Genomic DNA, 19,960 nt, shown 5'->3' with positions numbered 1-19,960 from the left:
TTACATTTAACCCCCCCTTGGTCAAGATTCCATCACTATTCCATTTATTTTCTTTTTATACTTTATACCGAAAATGCCCTTCAAAATGGCAAAAATATAATAAAATTTATTTTTTTAATAGAAGAAGGACAATTTAGTCAAGAAGAACAATTTGGTCATTTTACCCTCGCCATTAACACTATACCACATAAAAATATTTCTAAAATTTAAAAAAAGCAAAATACAAGTTTTTGAATATCAGGGAGGGAAAGTAAAAAACGAGTATTTACAGAAGATTTTCTGTAATTTAGCCTCTTTTTTTTTTCTATCATGTGAAATTATTGGGATGTTACAAACACAATAAATAATTAATATGGACGGAATATAGGTGCAGTTAAAGTAGAGCTTCTGTTTTCTCAGAACAGTAGGATCCTCCCTTGCATGAATTCCAAAAAAAACAAAAACAAACAAACAAACAAACAAAGGGGTCTAGCTGATAAAGCAGCATTGGCTGCAGAGTTCAAAATCAAAGTAGTTTTCTCAATCCAGATACCAAGTGCTCCTATGGTTTGATGATACACCAGTGACAGGCTCCAAAAAATTGAGCTTCCTAATCAACAACAGAAATAGTCAAAAGAGACAACTGCAAGGGCTCCGTTGGAGCTTGCGCTTACCGAGAAGCGCAGGCTAAATAGTTCCGCAAAGCAATAATAGTTTTTGTCAACATCCAACCAAATTGGAATTGGCAGTTTTTATCAACATCCAACCAAATTGGAATCGGCGTTTTCGATCACATAACGCATGCATAGAGAAACAGTTCCATAAGCCAGGCTGAAGCAAGAAGCGCGATACGCCATACGGTAAAAAGAACAAGAAAGTTCTCTATAGAATTGGCCAAACCCATCTTTGCTACAAAAACTTCCACTTCTAAATAGACGCCAAAAAAGGGAAAGCTATACACACATTTCAAAGAACCAAACACCTGCAAATCCAAACCCTACAGATATATGTGTATATATATCTCACATTAATTTAGGGATCTGCCACCACAAACCATACAATACAAACCCTAGGAATGGCAAATACCCGAATGCCGAGGAAGGCAAACCTGCTCTACACAGGTATTACGTCGATCTTCGAAGTGTCCTCACACCTCAACACTATCCCTTCGAAGCTTGCAGGGAATAAGCACTTGGCCCACTGGCATCCTGTCGAGAATGGCTCAGAAGGAGCAACGATCATCAAGACATTCTCGTTCCTTCGGACAACCCCCATCACACTCACAGTGCTTCCTTCTTTTATGTACCTGAAAGAGAAAAAGAAGATTGCACACTTTGGTTAGATCAACGGTGATTTGCAAAACCCTCTAATTTTTTACGGAGGATTCAGGTGCGAAGCTGGTGGTGGTGGGGGGAGCGGGTGGCGAGGCTTCATGTGCAAGCATATATTATAGCTTAGTGACAGGATGCACTAAAATAATAACATGCAACTCTCATTCTTGAACTCTATTGCAATTGCAATAATATCCTTACATACGATAGTGCGGGAACCCAAAAATTATACAATGTGATCCTCACCTAAATTATACAATGCAATCCTCACCTCTATTTTCATCTGAGTGCAATGGGTGAAGGAGTATGTGATTAAATATGTAATCACTTTATATGTGAAATGATAAACAAGAATCAGAATATATAATTTCAAGAAATGTAATTCACTTAGTTCCTTTTCAGTTTTTTTCCAGCATTTCTGTGGCGTGCTCAAACAATTTTATGCCCCTTGAACATAATATAAGAAAAGAACAAAAGGTGATAACTTTCCGCTTTACAGTCCTAATTGCCAATTTTCCTTTTATACAGTGATTGTTCAAGAACCAGCTATAGATTTAACCCAACTAGAATTCTCTATCAAGAAAATGCAGTAGATAAAACTGCGCCGGTGAAATTTCAGAAGACAGTTTGATACCCTTCTTTGATGCGCATTACACGATCGTCGCTCGAAAGGTTTCTCTGTGCCAACCATCGCAGGAATTCAGGAGACATGTCTTTGTTACTCGGGTTGATGTCAACGACGATGGACTCGTCAACATATGATGTTACCTTTGCACCATAGCCAGTCTTCACCAGCGCTCTCAACCCGGATTGGAAATCAGATATGTAGAAGTCAACTACGTGCCTCTGCCATAATTATGGAACAAATTTATGAGTACCAATAATGTGCTATGTCAAAAGATTGAGTTAAATATTATGTACTCTCTCTAACTTTATAATGTTACCAATTTGGTCATTGAACTACTTAATCATCAACTTAGGCTTCATTTGAGATTGTGGAAAACTGTGATGGGAAAGTATTCCATTCGTTTCCATAAGAAATATCATGTTGTGATCTTCACAATGATTCAGTTACAACATAATTTCTGTGGTCCCACCGGAAAATGCAAGCATATCTTTCTATGCTTTTTCTCCAACTCATTTTTGCCCTACAGTGTTAGATAGCCCTCAATACCAAACATGGCCCAAGTCCCTAAATTTTAAGGGATTCACCAAATTCACACCTCAAGCCACATAAAATCTTTTGCATTATTTCTCTGTTCGACAATCATAATTGATTGCTGATTTGTATATTTAATTATTTCCTACCTGATAATCTTCATAAGCTTTTATCCAATCCACAGCATCAAGGTCGGTGATATACACTTAAGATATTAAGATGGTATCAGAAGCAGATTATTTGGAAAAATGGATAAATTAGATAACTTAAATTGTTACGACAAGAAAGAATTTAGGAGTAAATTGGCATATTTGTAAGAGGATTAGCTCATAACTTCAGCTTGCAAAATAGTACAAGAATTGCTTATTTCCAAAATAGGTAACTTGTTAGTTACTATGCATATCCATCAGTCCGTCACAATAGAAAAGTTAATATTTATTTACTAACAAAAGACTAAATTATAGAGAAAATACAGGGCTTACCTCAAATGACCTGAGTCCCCATGTAAAACGTCGGTGGTTGGGATTTGCAGTTTTAGAATCCCAACCCCTGTATTCATACAGGCTGGTAGATGTGTACACGCATCTTGGTACATTCTGGAATGATGACTCCAAGGGAACATTACCACAAGTGACAACCTGTAAGAGATTAACAATATCTTAATTACTTGTCCTCTAATAAGCAGCATTATTATGCTTTTTAAAGACTAAATAGTAAGTAAGAAGTTCTGCTTTACAAACAAGGCCAGCAAATGAAACTATTCAAATTAGAAGGAACCTACACTTAATTCAAGGTTCTTCAGCTCAGAAAAGATTTTGATAGGCATCATCTCATTGAGTCAGATCAGGAAGCAAAATATAGACCATAAACATACTCTTCAGGAATTATTAGGTTATTCACAGTAATGGAAAAAGGTAAAAAAAAGGGAGCATTCATCAGTTTTGAGTAAAACAGTGTGGATAGTTTAGTAGTCAAAGAGATAAGTTCATTAATAAGAAACAAAAGCCATCTATCTTCAAACAACTTAGTAACAAATAACTAGATATAAATAAGTGAATTAATATTTCAAATTAGAAGCATAACGTCCGTAACAAACATCTAAAAACAAGTGGGTAAAATTCTTTTCTAGAACAACAATTGGGCAACTTATCTTGGGACAGAATTAAGCATCCAGTCGGCAGCTCTGAAATTTCAAAGCGAGGGAAGCATACACTACGTATCCACCATAACCGCAGAAACCATGGACTTTACCAACAGTAATTCTTGCTGTGAATAGCTATTTGTTTCTTGTTTCCAAAGAGAATGGCTAGAATAACATAATAATTTAACTCTTTTTTAAAAGAGCCAAACTGACCAGTTTCACAGCCTTAAACCCAAAAGTAAATGTAAAGGAGCACAACATAGTGTAACATCTCAACAAAAGACATATTGAGCAAATCTTATCAAGTGACCCACATATTTCCTTCCTTTCTACTGCAAGTAATAATAAAAATGTTGAGCTAGATACAGATACATAGGTGAGAATGTTCCTATATTTTCTTTTTAATTTCTAAAACAAAAAGTTCAGATACACTTGTTGTTGCAACATCACTTAATGTTATGAATCAACTAAGTTTCTTCAACCGTGCACAACCAGAGAATGTGACGCTGTGCTTTGGCATGTAGAGTTGACACATCAAATGACTAGACGAATATAGGAATGAGATACCAGCATTAAATTGTACAACAATTTGTTCACTAGAAGAATTAAAACTACTTCAGATGAAAACCAGAACAGGACAAAATGCACATTTTTAAGGAAAGGTTTGGCTTCGATTAATAAGATAATAATTAAAAAACAAAACAGATCACATTAGTATCTTAAGCAACGTACCCCAGAAACCTTGATATATTGACCATCCTGGGCAGTTCTTAGATCAGCATCAGAGTAGCGCGAAATGAACCCTATCATGGAGCTCTTTCCCCAGCAAGAATTCCAAATAAAAAGCACAACAACAAGAACAAAGAAGACCACAACAACGATAAGAAGTATAGCATTATGAACAGCCCCAAGAATGAACCCACCAGCAATAAAACCCATCACAAACAGAAGACCCACAGCCCACAGTATTATCTTGGGGACACTCTTGGTGAAAGAATACTCATCTTCCTGGGTAATATTAGTGACAGCCGGGTTATGCGCAATAGAAGCAACATTCATCTTGATTGACCCAGTTGAATCCAATGGACCAGATAGTTTTCTAGGGGCACCCGATGAATTCAGAGGTCCAGAAGAAACCGGCCCAGAAGTGATTAGGCCAGTGGTCGGAAGAACAGGAGGAACTGGACCGGAATTCTGGCGCACCATGGGGGTCACTCCACCGGATTGTGGACCAGATGATTTCTTAATTGGCTCTCCATGCTTACCAAGTGGTCCGGAATTGGATTTCTGTTTATTTGAGCTGATGGGACCAGAATGAGAGGCAACTCCCACAAAAGATCCAGTACGGGATGGTGCATTATTAGTAACAGGGCCTGACTTTCGTGCTTTTGAGTTTTCTACAGGAATATCGAACATTTTTCCCAGCTCGCCAGATTTTTTAATGTCACCACCAGTGTATGGCATGGCCGCAGAGGACATGATGGTGGGCTTCTCCTTGGGCTGCTCGGGCCGGCCAGAGACATACAGCCCGTTGCTGAGCTGATGTGATGGGAATCTTGAACCCATTATGCTTTTACTTTAAAAGCTAAACCACAGCTTCAAGAATCGAAGAGACTCAGTTTGAAAATATTTCGCTGTGGCAACTGTAAATCCCACTATGCCACTAAGCCTCAAGCTGCAGTCTAGAAGAACTTGAGTGGTCTGCAACAAAGAGAAGTATATTGATACATGTAGAACAACATAACATGAAATATTGGTAAAACAAAAGGTTAGAAAACCTTTAAACTGTCAATAATTGTTGCTCGAGACACCCTTTTGTGTATAAAATACAAGAGTTAAGAGTAGAAAACTGTAAGTTGAAAAGAAAGCAACAATAGAACACAGAACATGTCACAAATGCATAGCTTTATAGGACATAAATTAAAAAAAGTAAATCCACCAAAAGAGGAAAAAGGCAAACAACACTGTCAGAATAAAAATATGGCATGCTATAGGAAACAAGGATGCTTATTCTGTAACTATATAAAAGTCAGTACGTTGTTGCCATCCAACAAAAAAAAAAAAAAGAGAGAGAGAGAAGCATTGTCCTTTTATCATCATAAATGCTGATATTGAAGTCGATTCAACCAGGAATTTAGAAAATGATAGATATGAAGACCCTGATAAGTTTTCATCCAAAGATTATGATGTCTAACTCAACTAATATACCACTACAAATAGTTAGATCAAATGCTTAAGCTTGCTTCCTAGTCCCAGAACTACAGGAGAGCTCAAGGTCTCAGTTCAAGAGTATTATGCCGCTAAACTCACAGCAATTTGATCCAGCAATTACTACTATCCAGCACAACTACCAACAAGAGGCTCATTTTTGGCTTGATTATGGTGTCAACAAATCTCAATTTCGCCACATTCCCAAGCTTGATATTATAACCAGAACGATATTGGTTTCAATGTTTGAGCAGATTGTCAGCTCCAGAAAGCTCCAATGAGCCTCTTTTGTAATTCTAATATCAAAACAGAAAGGAAAGTATCAGAACAACAGGAAAAAAAACGAACAAAACAAAAGTTCCCACTAGATGCTGGAGGAAAGTCAGCATATTCTACATTAACAGTCAGATGGATAAATGACATATCTCATGCTGTGACAAGATGAGCTATTATCCAGAAATTCCCTTTGGTTCAACAAATTAGAATTGAGAAATTATTGGTCCATAATCCACTAATACAAAGTTTGGATCTGGTAAATAAAAATCAACAATTGAAGAAACTAGCAATTCTGCAATCTTACTATCCTAACTGTTTTTTGTCCGTTTAGCAGTACATCAGATATATTTGTATCATTAAAAGCCCAAAGTACTTTTAAGGAAGCTAAAACTAAATAGGTCAAATGGGAACTTCGAAAGCAGATCCAAGACCCAGTCCTTTGGTACCAATCGAGAACACTGCCACCATAATATAAACTAGCCATAAACGAGTCTAATATATTTACTGCAAAGAGAATGTCACGTCATTCTGGATACTGCTTCACATAGCATAGCTTTACTTTTCTGTAAAATCAGGCTAACATGCAAAGGCATGTATCAATAGGATCTGCAGAATTAATAGTGACCTTACCATCTAGAAGAAACCTGACAAACATAAATACTATAAAAGCCAACAAGGTAGTTTAAACTTTAAGGGTTTCTTGCTAATGGGAAGAAATCTGTCCTAAGACCTAAAGCTCTGAAAAAACAGATCCAAATGCAAAGAATAAAAGCAATTCACCTTAGCGTGATGCCAATCAATATATTACTTTGCTTAGAACAATAGTGAAAAAAAGACAGGATGACAAGCTGTGCCAACAGCACGGCACGGCATGGCACAACGGCATAGGGTGTGCCAAAATCAGCACTCTCCCTCATGCCAATGGCACACCACAGGCAAATTGGCACACACTGGCACAGGTTTTTCAATTAAATTTATATGAAAACATTGAAAAGTTAGTTTTTAGAATGTTATAATATCTCTAACAGATATAAAAATGATTTATGTATTATATCTCGTACAATTTATTACGAATAAAGTCACAGATATCTTAATAAATTAAAAAAAAATCATTTTCTATATATTATGAAAGTATATGTATGAAATCAAAATCAAAATCATAATTAGATAGAGACTTATAGGAAAACACTAGTTACACTACCATCGGTAAATTCATAAATCTAAAATAATGAAAGAAATTGGAAGAAATCTTCTTATTTGTGTTTTTTTCCACTAGAAGTTGGTCTCGTTATGCGATGGAGCTTATTGATTGCTCCAAATATTAATAGATTTACAGGATCTACATAGAGTATGAAAAAACTTTTCTAAAGCTCTTACCTCAAAAAAAAAAAAAAAAAAAAAAAAAAAAAAAAAAAAAAAAAAAAAAACTCAAAATGGTCTCAAAAAAAATGCAAGAGGTGATTTCGTTGATACAGTGTTGGCACAACCCCGTGCCACATACCAGCACGGCCTCAGCATGGTACCGCATGGGTGATCCTTGGTGATAAATATAAAAGCATAGTAAATTGCAAATGAGGCCAATCATGGAAATATTGGTTATATTATTACTCATGAATCAAAATTGAAGACGCCTTCGCTTGGAAGGAAAGTATGAGAAGAAAATGTGTCAAAACCAAAACCCCGACATCTAATAAATGCAAAAAGAATTAGCTGGCAGGTAATAATCAGAAAGTTCATCATCAACCACTCATTTGGAAGCCGCTCATGCAAAAATGCTTAAGTCACAGCATGTTCAACATCAGTTGGTCTAACGAGAAAATCACGGGTCCCATGCTGCCACAAGACAAAATAATGCCCAAACATATCCTATTTGCTCAACAATTATACTTGACACTATTATTGATCCAGGATCCAATATCATAAACCATAGAGCGGAATTATCGAGAAGAATAACAAAATTAAGCAACCAATAAATAAGCAAATAATGTTCAGGACTGATAAATATCTAGCCCTTTGGAACGAAACCCTAGATTTGAAAGAAACACTTGGTACGCAACACTCTTCCCCTTACAAATAAATTAATTGAAGATACGTACTACAAGAAAGACTAGTCATTATCATAACATCAAGCTAAAGCATCATAGATCTCTAATTGCAATAATTTAAATATATATATATGACCAAAAAGAATTACATAGATCTATGTTCAAACAGATCCTCATTTGCCCACCTCACTTCCACTTTGTAGCACAAGCAACTCAACAAATCCGAACCCAAGCCCCAGTTTTCTCCCAAATCACACCCCACATTCCGTTTTCTAACCCCCAAGACAAGAATCACCACAAAAACTAGGCCCAAAAACCTCAAAAATCCCACCATTCTCATCCAAAACCAACACGACTTCAGAGATCTCAGCCCCAACCCCCAAGATCCAAAACCCACATTGCAAGATTCACATTGACGCAAAGAAAAGGGTAAGAAAACATAGATTCGACTCAGATTACTTCATACCTCGAGAAATCGATGGATCAAACCCTAATTTGCGGTAGTCGCCGATCAAATGGAAGCCGAAAACGGCTCCTCGGCGCCGCCTTTCTCCATTGCTGCGCACATAAACGCTGGAGAGAGAGAATAAAAAATAGCAAAAACAGAGGAGAAAAGCTTACACAATCAGTGTCCTCTCACACCTCTCTCTCTCTCTCTCCCCGACCATTTTCTACTGTCTATTTCATGTGAAATGACCAAAATACCCCTCATGTTTGATAATATTACGAGAAGGGCATTGCCTGCACATCTTTTGGTTAAAATAAAAATATATAAAATTTATCTGAACCACTTACTATTTTTTATTTGAATATTGGACCTTTTACAATTTAAATCGGGATAATTGCTTATATATTCCTGTAAAATTTTCAATTTTCTAATTTACCTCCTCTTAAAAGGCTAATATTGAAAATGTTTTTTTATGTTCCAATATATTTCAAATATACTTCAAGAGTTAAATTCTGTTGATGAACGGTTAATAGTAGTCGTTATCTTTATAAAATTACTATTTTACCCTTTCAAATATATTCTCGTACCATCACTGAATTTTTTTTATTTGCCCTTAAGTTAGGGGCAGAAAAAATATTTTGATTTTTTCGTCTTTTCAAACACATTCTTCCACCATCACCAACATATCTTATTTACTCTTAAGTTAAGAGCAATAAAGGTGTTTTGATTTTTTTAATTCTGCTAGATATTTAACTTACGTTTAACTCAAATTAACTTAACGGGTAGCAATTATAAGAGTGTTTTGGAATAATGGAGAAACATATGAGTAGTATATTAGAAAGAAAAAAAAAATGATAAATTATATATTTTCAAAGTTTTGAGGGGTATATAGATAATTATCCTATTTTAATTTTACTATCTAAACTTTCAGTTTATTCAATTTTAATCGGTCAATAACAATTTAACTTTAAATTTTGAATATGTCGTTTATTTTATTTTGACAAATCTAGTTAGTATATCTTATATAGTTTTAAAATAAAAGTATCATTTACTGACTTAAATCAAATAAATTAAAAAGTTAAATAGTAAAATAAATTTTTTAAAAGTTGGGTAACTGATTCAAAATGGTTCATTATTCAAATAAATTTTATACGTTTTTACCTATCTCATATCTTTGCTTATTCCGCTCTTGATAGTGCTTAAAGAAAAAAAAAAAAAAAAAAGAAAAAAAAAAGNTTGATAATTTTATTAAATTTAGTGACATTAATTACTTTCTAATAAATAAATTTGACCAACTAATAGATAGTAACTAATAAAGTTGTTAGATTTGATAAAATTTTCACTTAACTAAATATACAAAGTCAAATAAACAAGGCTAGAATAAGTAAAACCACCATGTAAATATTTATTTTTTATTTCTTTTTCTAATCTTCAAAAACTTATATTTTACTCCCTCAAAATTTAAAATTGATGCACTTAATCCCCATCAGTTAGGGTTTCGTCATTGTTTTATTTATTTTTATAATCTATACTAAAAATTCCCTTAAAAATAATAAGAATATATATTAAAAAAATATTTTTTCTTTCTAAAACAGGGATAATTTGGTTATTTCACCTTCTTCATTAACTAGTAATTTTTAAAAAATACTTTCAAAATTTTAAGAGGACAAAATATAGAATTTTAAAAGTCAGTAAAGAAAAATAAATAAGATGGTATTTACGAAATAAAGTTTTATATATTTTAGACAAAAAAAAAATTTAAGAGGTCTCAACAAAAAGAAAAAAAATGAATGTTGAGGAGTCCATTTCAAAATAGCTTATAATTGAGGGGGGCCTCCATATTTTTACCACAAAGAAAAACGGGCACCTCCCCCTAAACTATAGGCAAATTTGACATGGACCCTTCAACTTTACTCTTTTAGCTGATATTTTCTTAATTTTTAACTTTTTAATTTGATTTATTATAATTAGTTATGGCAACAATATTATTAAATTTAATAATTAGTTATTAATTGGTATTTATTTTTATTTTATTTAAAAAAATAAAATTTAGTAAATTGATCAAATTATTGATAAATTCGACAATAATCTTAAATTATTTAACAAAAAATATTTAAATTTAAAAGAATATTAAAATGTTGGTTTCCTTACATTTTTACAAAAAAAAAAGAGGCTAAATTATACATTAAAAAAAACACGTACGCTTGCACTTTAAATCCTGCATAAGTTATTCTTTTGTATTAAAAATTACATCGATTACCTCCCTACACTTTGTACTACTTCAAATAGGTCCACATTTTTAGAATATTCTCAGGAATTTAATTGTAAAATTTTATTAAAATAAGTAATTACATCACATTGTTCCATATCTTATCATCTATCCAATTTGTAATTCAAAAACTGGATAAAGAAACAATAAAAATATTATCAAAATTAATAGTTTCCTGAATAATTTTATTCAATTTACATGAATCTGCTGCATTAATTATAACAAATTTTACCTGTAAATTTGTTTTATAATTTTTACCACTAAATTGAGACAATGACAAAGTATATATGAAATGACTGAAACACCCCTTGGATTTTAGTGGAATCACAAGGGTGCCATTGCCCTAAGCTTTTGCTCCATTTCCCCCCACATGAAGTGTGGGAACTAACCTTATCTTCTTCCCTTCATGTTGGGGTTTGAGTGATATGCACTCCTGCATTTACTTTGTGGTTGGGATGTCCAATTCAAGGTGGTTAGTGATATATGAAGAGAGAGAGAGAGAGAGAGAGAGAGAGAGAGAGGAGAGAGAATTTTAAATTGAAAAAAAAGGTTAGGGACCAAATTGAATTTGTGAGCACCTCCCTAAATTCTAAATTCAAATTCAAATTCAAATTATTAAATTCAAATTCAAATTCAAATTCTCTCTCCTGTATTTATTTTAAAATTTAAATTTTAAATTCAAATTCACATTTGGAATTCTAAATTCTAATTTAATTTCAAACTTCGATTTGAAATTTCAAATTCAAAATGTGAATTTGAATTCGAAGTTTAAATTCAAATTTAGAATTGAAATCAAATCTTAAATTCAAATTTAAAATTTAAATTCAAATTTAAAATCAAATTAAAATTAAAATTTAATTTGGATTCAATTAAAATTTTAAATTTAAAATTTGAATTTCAATTCAAAATTTTAATTCAGCTTTAAATTCAAATTCAAAATTTTAATTTTTCGTTAGTTTAAAATTTTAATTTTAATATTATTTTTGAATTTAAATTTAAAATTTTGAATATTTTTTTAGGGACTAAAATGAAAAATGTGCAAAGTTTAGGGACCTAAATTGACATGCAAAAAGTTGCCACATAGGCGCTGACGTGGCGATTCCATTAATTTTAACCCTTTTTTTAACGGTTGGGACCTAATTGTATAAAATCAAGAAGTTAGGGACTCAATTGCAAAAAAAAAAAAGACTGGGGACTCAAGTGAAAATTGGTGGAAAGGTTGGGGACTACCGATGTAATTAACCCTAAATTATTTGTATCCATGCTTTACATGCACTGTGGAATTGAGCTAGAATACTTTTAGAAGCACCAATCCTTTTGTGCTTCTAAGTTTCTAGCCTTTGGATCTATTCCTTGATTACTAATAGCCTTTGGATTAAACACTAGTCCACCTACTACCACCTATCAGTATCGTCTCAATCTCACATCTCTCCATCCAATAACTAAAAACTCAAAAGCACCACCTTCATGATACTTTTGAGAGTATTCTAGCTCAATTCTGCACTATGCTTAATTTCTAAAATTAAATTTTTTTAAAAGGGTAATGCATGTTTGGGTCCTCGAAACTTTAAGTTTTTTCATAATTTTTTATTCGAACTTTCAGAATTATTGTAATTAAGTCGCACAATCTAAGTTAGTTAATTAAACATTGACGCATTGTTCATATAAAAGTGATGTAATGGCTTAGTCATTGGCGGTGACCGTCGCTGATGCATTCTCCATATGGACTGCATACATTTGCCCGCTAGATGTTTGTCGCGACCCCTTGTAGTGTCGCAATGCTGGAGTTCGTCCCAAATGAGTGTAGGTAGGTAGAGTCCCCTGACCTTGCTACATTTCTTCTACATTTACAATATATTGATATTTAATCAAGTAAATTAGATTGTGGAACTATGATTATAACAATTTTTAAAGTTCAAGCGGCAAATTATAGCAGATTAAAATTTAAGGACTAAAGTGTCACTTGACTCATAGTTTGAGGACTAAACATGCAATTTACCTTTTTAGAAGCAAATTCAATCTGGCATATGAGATCTTCGCTGCCTAAAACAGAGGCTATTTGGTTTCTCGAAAAAAAAAGAAAATTTTCTCTTAAAAAAATTATTTTTTATAGAAAACTCCTTTTCAAGTTTTTCGTCCGTTTGAATCCAAGAAAAATAGGCTGAAAACTGAAAAGAGAGTTTTCCATAGAAAATTTTGATTTTTTTTAAACATCACACTTTTTCAATGAATCAAATAGTCTCAATGTCTAAGAAATCACAAAACTTGGAAACCTATTGCTAAGACATCAATAGTCAAAATAATCCAAGGGCCGAAACTCTAATAATACCAATAACTTGATGCTATTAATGGTATAATAGTCTTGTTATATATATATATATATATATATATATATATATATATATATATATATATATATATATAGGTGCGTTTGTTCGAAGTCGAATCGGAATCAAAATAAGCCCCGGAATCGGAATCGGAATGACTCATTATCTATTCGTTTGGTTCAGTTACTGAATCGGATCGAAATAATCATTCTGATTGTCAGTGTTGGTTAGATAGATATAAAACGTAATCAATTAATATACTAACTTTATCTTTATAGTATATTAATTTAAATTCAAATAAAAATTAAATTTAAAAATTTACATCAAAATTTTGAAATAATGTCAAAATTTTAAATCTATTTTTTTAAAACAAAATTAAACATTTGAAGTTTGAGTGGATAATTCAAAATATAAACTAAATATCGATTTATTCAAATTCAAACTTAAAATTACAATTTAAATTTTAATTTGAATCCATAAATTTAATTTAAGTTTTAAATAAAATTTAAATAAAACTTATTATAAATTAAATTTAATTTAAATTCAAAGTATATAGTTAGATTCAAATACTTGATTAATTTTATTTTAATTAATTTAAAATTAAATTTAAAATATATTAAATTTCTAAATTTAAACTCATATTTTAATTAAAAAATTTGAAAAAATAAATTTAATTCGAATAAATATCCATTCCGTCCAGATTAAACTTCCTATCCGGCCTCCTAGCCCTGATTGAAAAATGAGATGATTGGGAGATTCCCACTCCACTCGGGAATCGGAATCGGATTGGGACACCCGCATACCAAACACGCACAAACGAATTCACCCATTCCGATTCCGATTTCCATGGTAAAAAAGAAGCGAACCAAACAGGCCCAGAGAGAGAGAGAGAGAGAGAGAGAGAGAGAGAGTGTGTGTGTGTGTGTGAATGGCAGAATGGGTGGTTTGGTTTAACTAATATTTGACATTATATGTCATGATTGAGCAAGCCTAACCAACTAGATCTCTACTTGTCCTTATATTTGATCAGCAACTAACTATCAAGATGAAAGGGACATGAGACCATTCATACATATGCACAAGATTTAGATTCACTGTAGAGTCATGCATTTCTAATTGCACTGTAGTTAAAAATGCATGTATTTATTAAATTTTTATTTGATTTGGTGTAGTTAAGCTCAACTGCTCAAGTTGCATTTGCATGAGAAGACCCAACTGCAGCAGTTGGGCTGGAGTCGGCTCACTCATTAAAAAAATAAATAAAGTGTGATTTTTTTTTCATATGTTTTTTTTTTTTTTCCAAGAATACCTATTCATGTAATATGCTAAGAATTAATAATATCTGTTAGGATCAATAAATTTTTTTCATACGCTTCTTTTTTTCTAGTCTGCTAGTTTTATAATGTCTTAATTGTTGTTTTGACCAAATCTATAATATATTTTATTTAAAATTCATTAAATTTATATATAATTTTATAATATATAAATTATACATTGATATAAAAGTCTTAATTAATAATTAGAACAGTACATTATGTTTAGAAGAGGTCTAAAAATTGACAGAATTTACAAATACAAATTTCAACTATAGACTACCAAACTGAAGAAATGTAATTGTAGCAGTTGTAACTGTATAAAATCAAATAGATTATGTGTAGTTATGACTGCAGTATTTGCAACTGCATATACTTTCAATTATACTGCTTTTGTAGCTATATCCAACCAAACGGCCCCTAAGTGAGGAATTTTTGCTCAAAATATGTCTCAATAATAGATTGTAACCAAAAAAAAAAAAAAAAAAAGTAACCTACATATCTAAAAGATTTACTTTTATTACAATGTGTTGTATAAGTCTAGCATTGTTTACCATTTACGTCTTCAACTTTATATCAAAATTGTGTTTAGATACAATTTGAAAACTTCACAATTTTTGATTAATTTCTTTGGGAAATTGATGTCAAATATTGAAATGCATAAAATGGCTTTACAATCTTCAAAAATTAAAAATGAAAAATTCATTGACAACCTTATACAATGTTAGTAACATCATGCCAACTTATTTTTTGTGCATCATTTTTCATTTTATTATTAACACAATGGCATGGAGCATTTTAATTAGATGACTATTACAATTCAATTCACGAAAACAATAATTCAATTTACAGATAGAATATTTATAACAGTCCTAGGATTTGAAATAGTTCTATATATAAGATATACTATAACTAAACCTCGTAACTGAGTAACTCTCTCGTAAGTGGGGCATTACAATTAGTATCACAGCAAATCATCAATCAAAAACATGAGATAAATTTCGATTGAGCTAGAGTCACATAACGGGCAGGTGGCTCCCTATAAGGTCGGCTAAAACTAGCGAGACGAATCTCATATCGCATGATACTTGTGAGTGTATTTGAACCTGACGAGAATGTCAGAGCTTAAAGTGGGAAAAAATATGACACTTCAAAAATTTAGAATAATTCCATATATAAGATATAGTAAGACTAAATTTCTTAATCAGACTATAGTATTTTGGATGATGAATAGACTCGACAGATTTAAAAGGTTAAGCGTACCAGAAATATAATAGTCCTGGAATAGTTGATCTTTATGAAAACTGGAGAGTCACAGTATTACTTAGATAGTAAAAAAAAATAATAAGAAATGTCATATCAGTACACGTAGGTTCTGAAGGTGTGTGACAGGGCAAGTACAATGATATATATCTATTATGTCGTTGGTCATTTATTGTAACAAATAATCTAGGGTAGGTCGTTAAAACTTAACCCTCATGTTATGTGATAGGTGGGAATTACAAGTTACGTAATTAATTATGTGGGGACTTTTTTTTTTCTTTTGCATTGAGCCCTTTCCAAAAAAAAATTTATTTTATAAATAATTCTATTAAAATCATAAATATATAAATGTCCTTTTAACACGACAAAATATTTTTCACAAACAGGATAATTAATTTACTGTATTTTAGTTAAATAACATATTATATTTTTACAAATTGATTGTAAGTTTCTTTTTTTTCATACACTATTTTAAATACAATGAATGAATTATTATATTCATGTAAAATATTTCTCTCTTATTCTGTATAGTGCCTATATGTAAAAACGTATTGAGTTATATCTGTATCTATGATTTTGATAGGATCATTTATAAAGAAAAATTTCTACGAGGGCTAAACATAAAAAAGTAATGATTTAAAAATAAAGTCAAATTGGCCGGTTTCACCGGACCGACTGTGAACCAGTCTATAAAGCAGTTCGGTTTAACTCCTTGAACCGGATAAGTCAAAAAACTATTTTGAACCATTCAAACTGACAGTTCAACTGATTTTAATCAGACTGCTCGGATTTTATTAATCTAAGTCATAGGAAAATCAATGGCTTAAAATTAATTTAGTTGATCTTAATTTCTATTGCATATATTAGTCTTATAAAAAGTGAAACTTGAAAACTTATATTTACTAAATTTGATCTAAAATTTAATATGATACTGAGAGTCTGGCTATTGTACTTTTATAAGTACAATCATTTTCGCACTCATAAGTTATTTTCGATGATAGAGCTTTCGAATCGACGATCCATGCATGTCGTTAAATATTATTTAGAGTATTTAAAACTTTTAGAAATCAAATTTTATAATTTTTTAACATCATCTACCGTATGATTAAAAGATCTGAAAATTGACAATTTTTAATGGCCGGTATGAAATACTTGCTAGTTTACGGTGTAAAAGAATCAGAATCAGCTGAATTGTTCATAGAAAATTCTATTCACTATATAGATAAAGATCAATAACTCCGATTTTAAATTGAAGGATCAGATCATACATCTTTAGAACCTCGTTCGATTTTGATTGTTCATTGTATACCTGCTTGATAGACTTTATTATTATTTCGAAAACTTACGAAATTTTTTCTTAAGAGTATCAAATACTCTATATCATATTTAACGAAACGGATCGTCGATTCGAAAGTTCTGTCATCGAAAATAACTTATGAGTACGAAAAGTTCTATACTCATAAGAATATAGTAATCCTACTCTGATACTGAAATAATAATATATGTATAATTTTTTAATAAAATAAAATTTAAAATAATAATTTTTTATGCTGAGATACTGATTCAACCAATAGATCGACCACCAAAAACATTCAAATTACATGGATTATCGAATTGCGTGAAACAAAAGCGACTGTTGTCAAATATATATATATATATATATATATATAATTGAAATTACAAAATTGCCATTGTAACTTGACTTTTCTCAGACAACGTATTTTCAACTAGAAAATCTTTGACCCATTTCCCCACTAGTAAAGTTGGTGTGGGTAAATAAATTGGGTCAAACTGTATAGACACCACACCCCCCTCAACTTTAGTAACTTTTGTAATTGGCCCCTGAACTTTTTTTTTTTTTTTTTTACGCGAGTTACGTGCCCTCTACTTTCTGAAAGTTTGATTTAAATCCTTTTCTTGACGATTTTAAAAAAAATTACCGACCGTCCCTAGAGCAGGTGGTAAAGGGTTTGATGGTTGATACCCGAGACACAAGTTCGAATCTTAGTTCATTCACATTTCTAGATAAATTTATTTCTAAATGAAATAAACGAAGCGGGTAGCGTGCTACCTATCTCTCTCAAAAAAAAGAAAAAGAAAAAAAAAAGATGATTTTAAAAAAAAATTCCATTAGGATCAAAAAACCAGTAATATGCAAAGCCAATAAATACATTTACAGCTTAATATTGATCAACATCTTTTAATTATAATAAATAGATACAAAGCGAATAAAATAATAAAATACAAGTTAAATCTTACAAAGTTAACAACCCTTTGTTTCTTTAAAATATTACACTTATTTATCGCCTTATTGGGAAAAATTCAGATAAAATAATAAATTCCAATTTACTCAGGAAAGAACTTAAATCAAACATTTAGGAAGCAGAGAAGGTATAAATCAAATAAAAAAAAGTTTAGGGACCAAATTCGAAACTAGCTAGAGGTGAGGGGGTATCCATACATTAATTTTAACCAATAAATCGTATACTTAACTTTATAGTTAACCAACTAAATTGTACAACATGTAAAGGCCATGTGCTAATTAATTAAATTATTTAATCAAGGATCATCATTAACTCATGTAATAGAAGATTAGTTGTGATAATACTATTTTTGCTGGGGATCCTTAATTCTCACAAAAAGTGTGATGTTTAAGAAAATTTATGAGTATTTGATGTGGCCTTGTAATCAAATTTAGCTTCAGATTCATCCAAAGATTAAGCATTTAGATAGAGAGGTCCATGTCGACTCATATTGAATTATGTAAAATTTGTTACATGTGACCCACGTCATTTATTTAAGGCGATTTATAAAAATATAATAGATTTAACTATTAAGATGTATTTGGACTTGTCCTTGATGGACGAACGTAATTTAATATTTTTACATCAAGTTATATATAAATATGTAACATACGGGAGTTCTGGTTTAACCCAAATCCTAATTACTGTGACAGCTCTATCTTTAGGGATAAGGGATTAGACTCGAAACGTCTCGCTTTCTTGCAGATCGTGAATGAGGACGAACAACAAGCAATAATCGCCTTTGACAATCCGGATATAGAAATCGAAATCATGACAGATTGTACGATCTTAATTTCTTATAAAGTTTAACGAAATCATGTTCTGAGTCGATTTCATGGTGAAGAAGTCGAAGATTTGAGATTTTTTCCACTGCGCTCGTGCGCCGTGCGAGTTTTAGGTGTGCTCGATAATCCTTCGACAGTCCCTTCAGTGTTAAGCTAAAACAATTAAAAGAGTCGATTCATCTTTTGTAACTCTCTACACTGTGGATTGAATAGAAAATAAATTAGATTTAAATTTACAAAGTGAATGGAGCTGGAGATAGAGAGAGAGAGATAAGATAATTAAATATCCATCCATTCCTAAATTAATAGGTAATGCTGTTAATTTGATTCCTCGAAAAGTATAAGAAAAAATTTTCAAGAATTCATGAAAAACTTTTTTTCTAATTTTTTTTTTGTCCGTTTAGCTCAAAAAAAGACCTTTTTTTTTTTTTTTTTTTTGAAAACTAAGGTTTTTGTTTTTGAATCTTCTTTTGGAAAAACATTAAAGGTAATTTTCTATAAAATCTGCAATTTCTTTTTTCAAAAAAACTCGTTTTTTTTTTTTTAACCAAATGGACCAAATATTGGAAAAAGAGCTTTCTATAAAAAAAAATTATTTTTTTTGAAAAAACTTTTTTTTATACTTTTCTGAGGAACAGGATATGCCATGGGATTGTTTTGGGTAGGTGTATGTTTTTAGGCCTCTAAATAATAATAATAAGGCCAATTTGCATAAAAAATCCACTTATTTTGGACTTTTGCAAAACCGGGCCATCTTTTTCGTTTTTGCAGATTCGGTCCGCTTTTTCAGCAAACTGACCAAAATACCCTTATTACTTTTTCTCTTTCCTCTTTCTCTCTCCTCTTCGTTTCTGTCATTCTTTTTTTTTTCTTTCTCGCCGAAAAAAAAGAGGCGGATCGGACCGTCGCCTCTCTCCTCACCCTCCTTCTTCACCGTTGCCTCCCTCCTCACCCTCCTCTCTACCGCCTGCGACCCCTCCTCCTCTCCCCCGCCGCCGCCGCTGAGCCCACCCCCACCGTCGTCTCCATCGCCGTCGTCGAGCCCACGGCCATGGCGGCGGCGGCCCCATGGCCGCCGTCACCGTCGTCTCCGTCGCCGAGCCCCTCGTCCGC

General features: G+C 32.1%; 1 protein-coding gene across 2 annotated transcripts; it reads right to left on the bottom strand.

The window, feature by feature from the left end:
- On the bottom strand, window positions 836-8,795 carry LOC109712021 (uncharacterized membrane protein At1g16860-like). 2 transcript variants are annotated; one of them, XM_020235439.1, is made up of 5 exons: window positions 8,606-8,795; window positions 4,343-5,311; window positions 2,952-3,107; window positions 1,945-2,156; window positions 836-1,285 (listed from the first exon to the last, which is right to left on the bottom strand). In XM_020235439.1, exons 2-5 carry the CDS (start codon window positions 5,174-5,176, stop codon window positions 1,093-1,095), a joined length of 1,395 nt encoding a protein of 464 aa, XP_020091028.1. In that variant the 5' UTR covers window positions 5,177-5,311; window positions 8,606-8,795; the 3' UTR covers window positions 836-1,092. The 2 variants fall into 2 exon arrangements, with proteins under 2 accessions (XP_020091028.1, XP_020091029.1); XM_020235440.1 differs by lacking the exon at window positions 8,606-8,795 and adding an exon at window positions 5,921-6,114.

This window comes from Ananas comosus, linkage group 6 (assembly GCF_001540865.1).
Source record: "Ananas comosus cultivar F153 linkage group 6, ASM154086v1, whole genome shotgun sequence".
Taxonomy (NCBI): domain Eukaryota; kingdom Viridiplantae; phylum Streptophyta; class Magnoliopsida; order Poales; family Bromeliaceae; genus Ananas; species Ananas comosus.
Note: the sequence above shows the minus strand (reverse complement) of the source record. Positions and strands in the feature narration are given on the sequence as shown.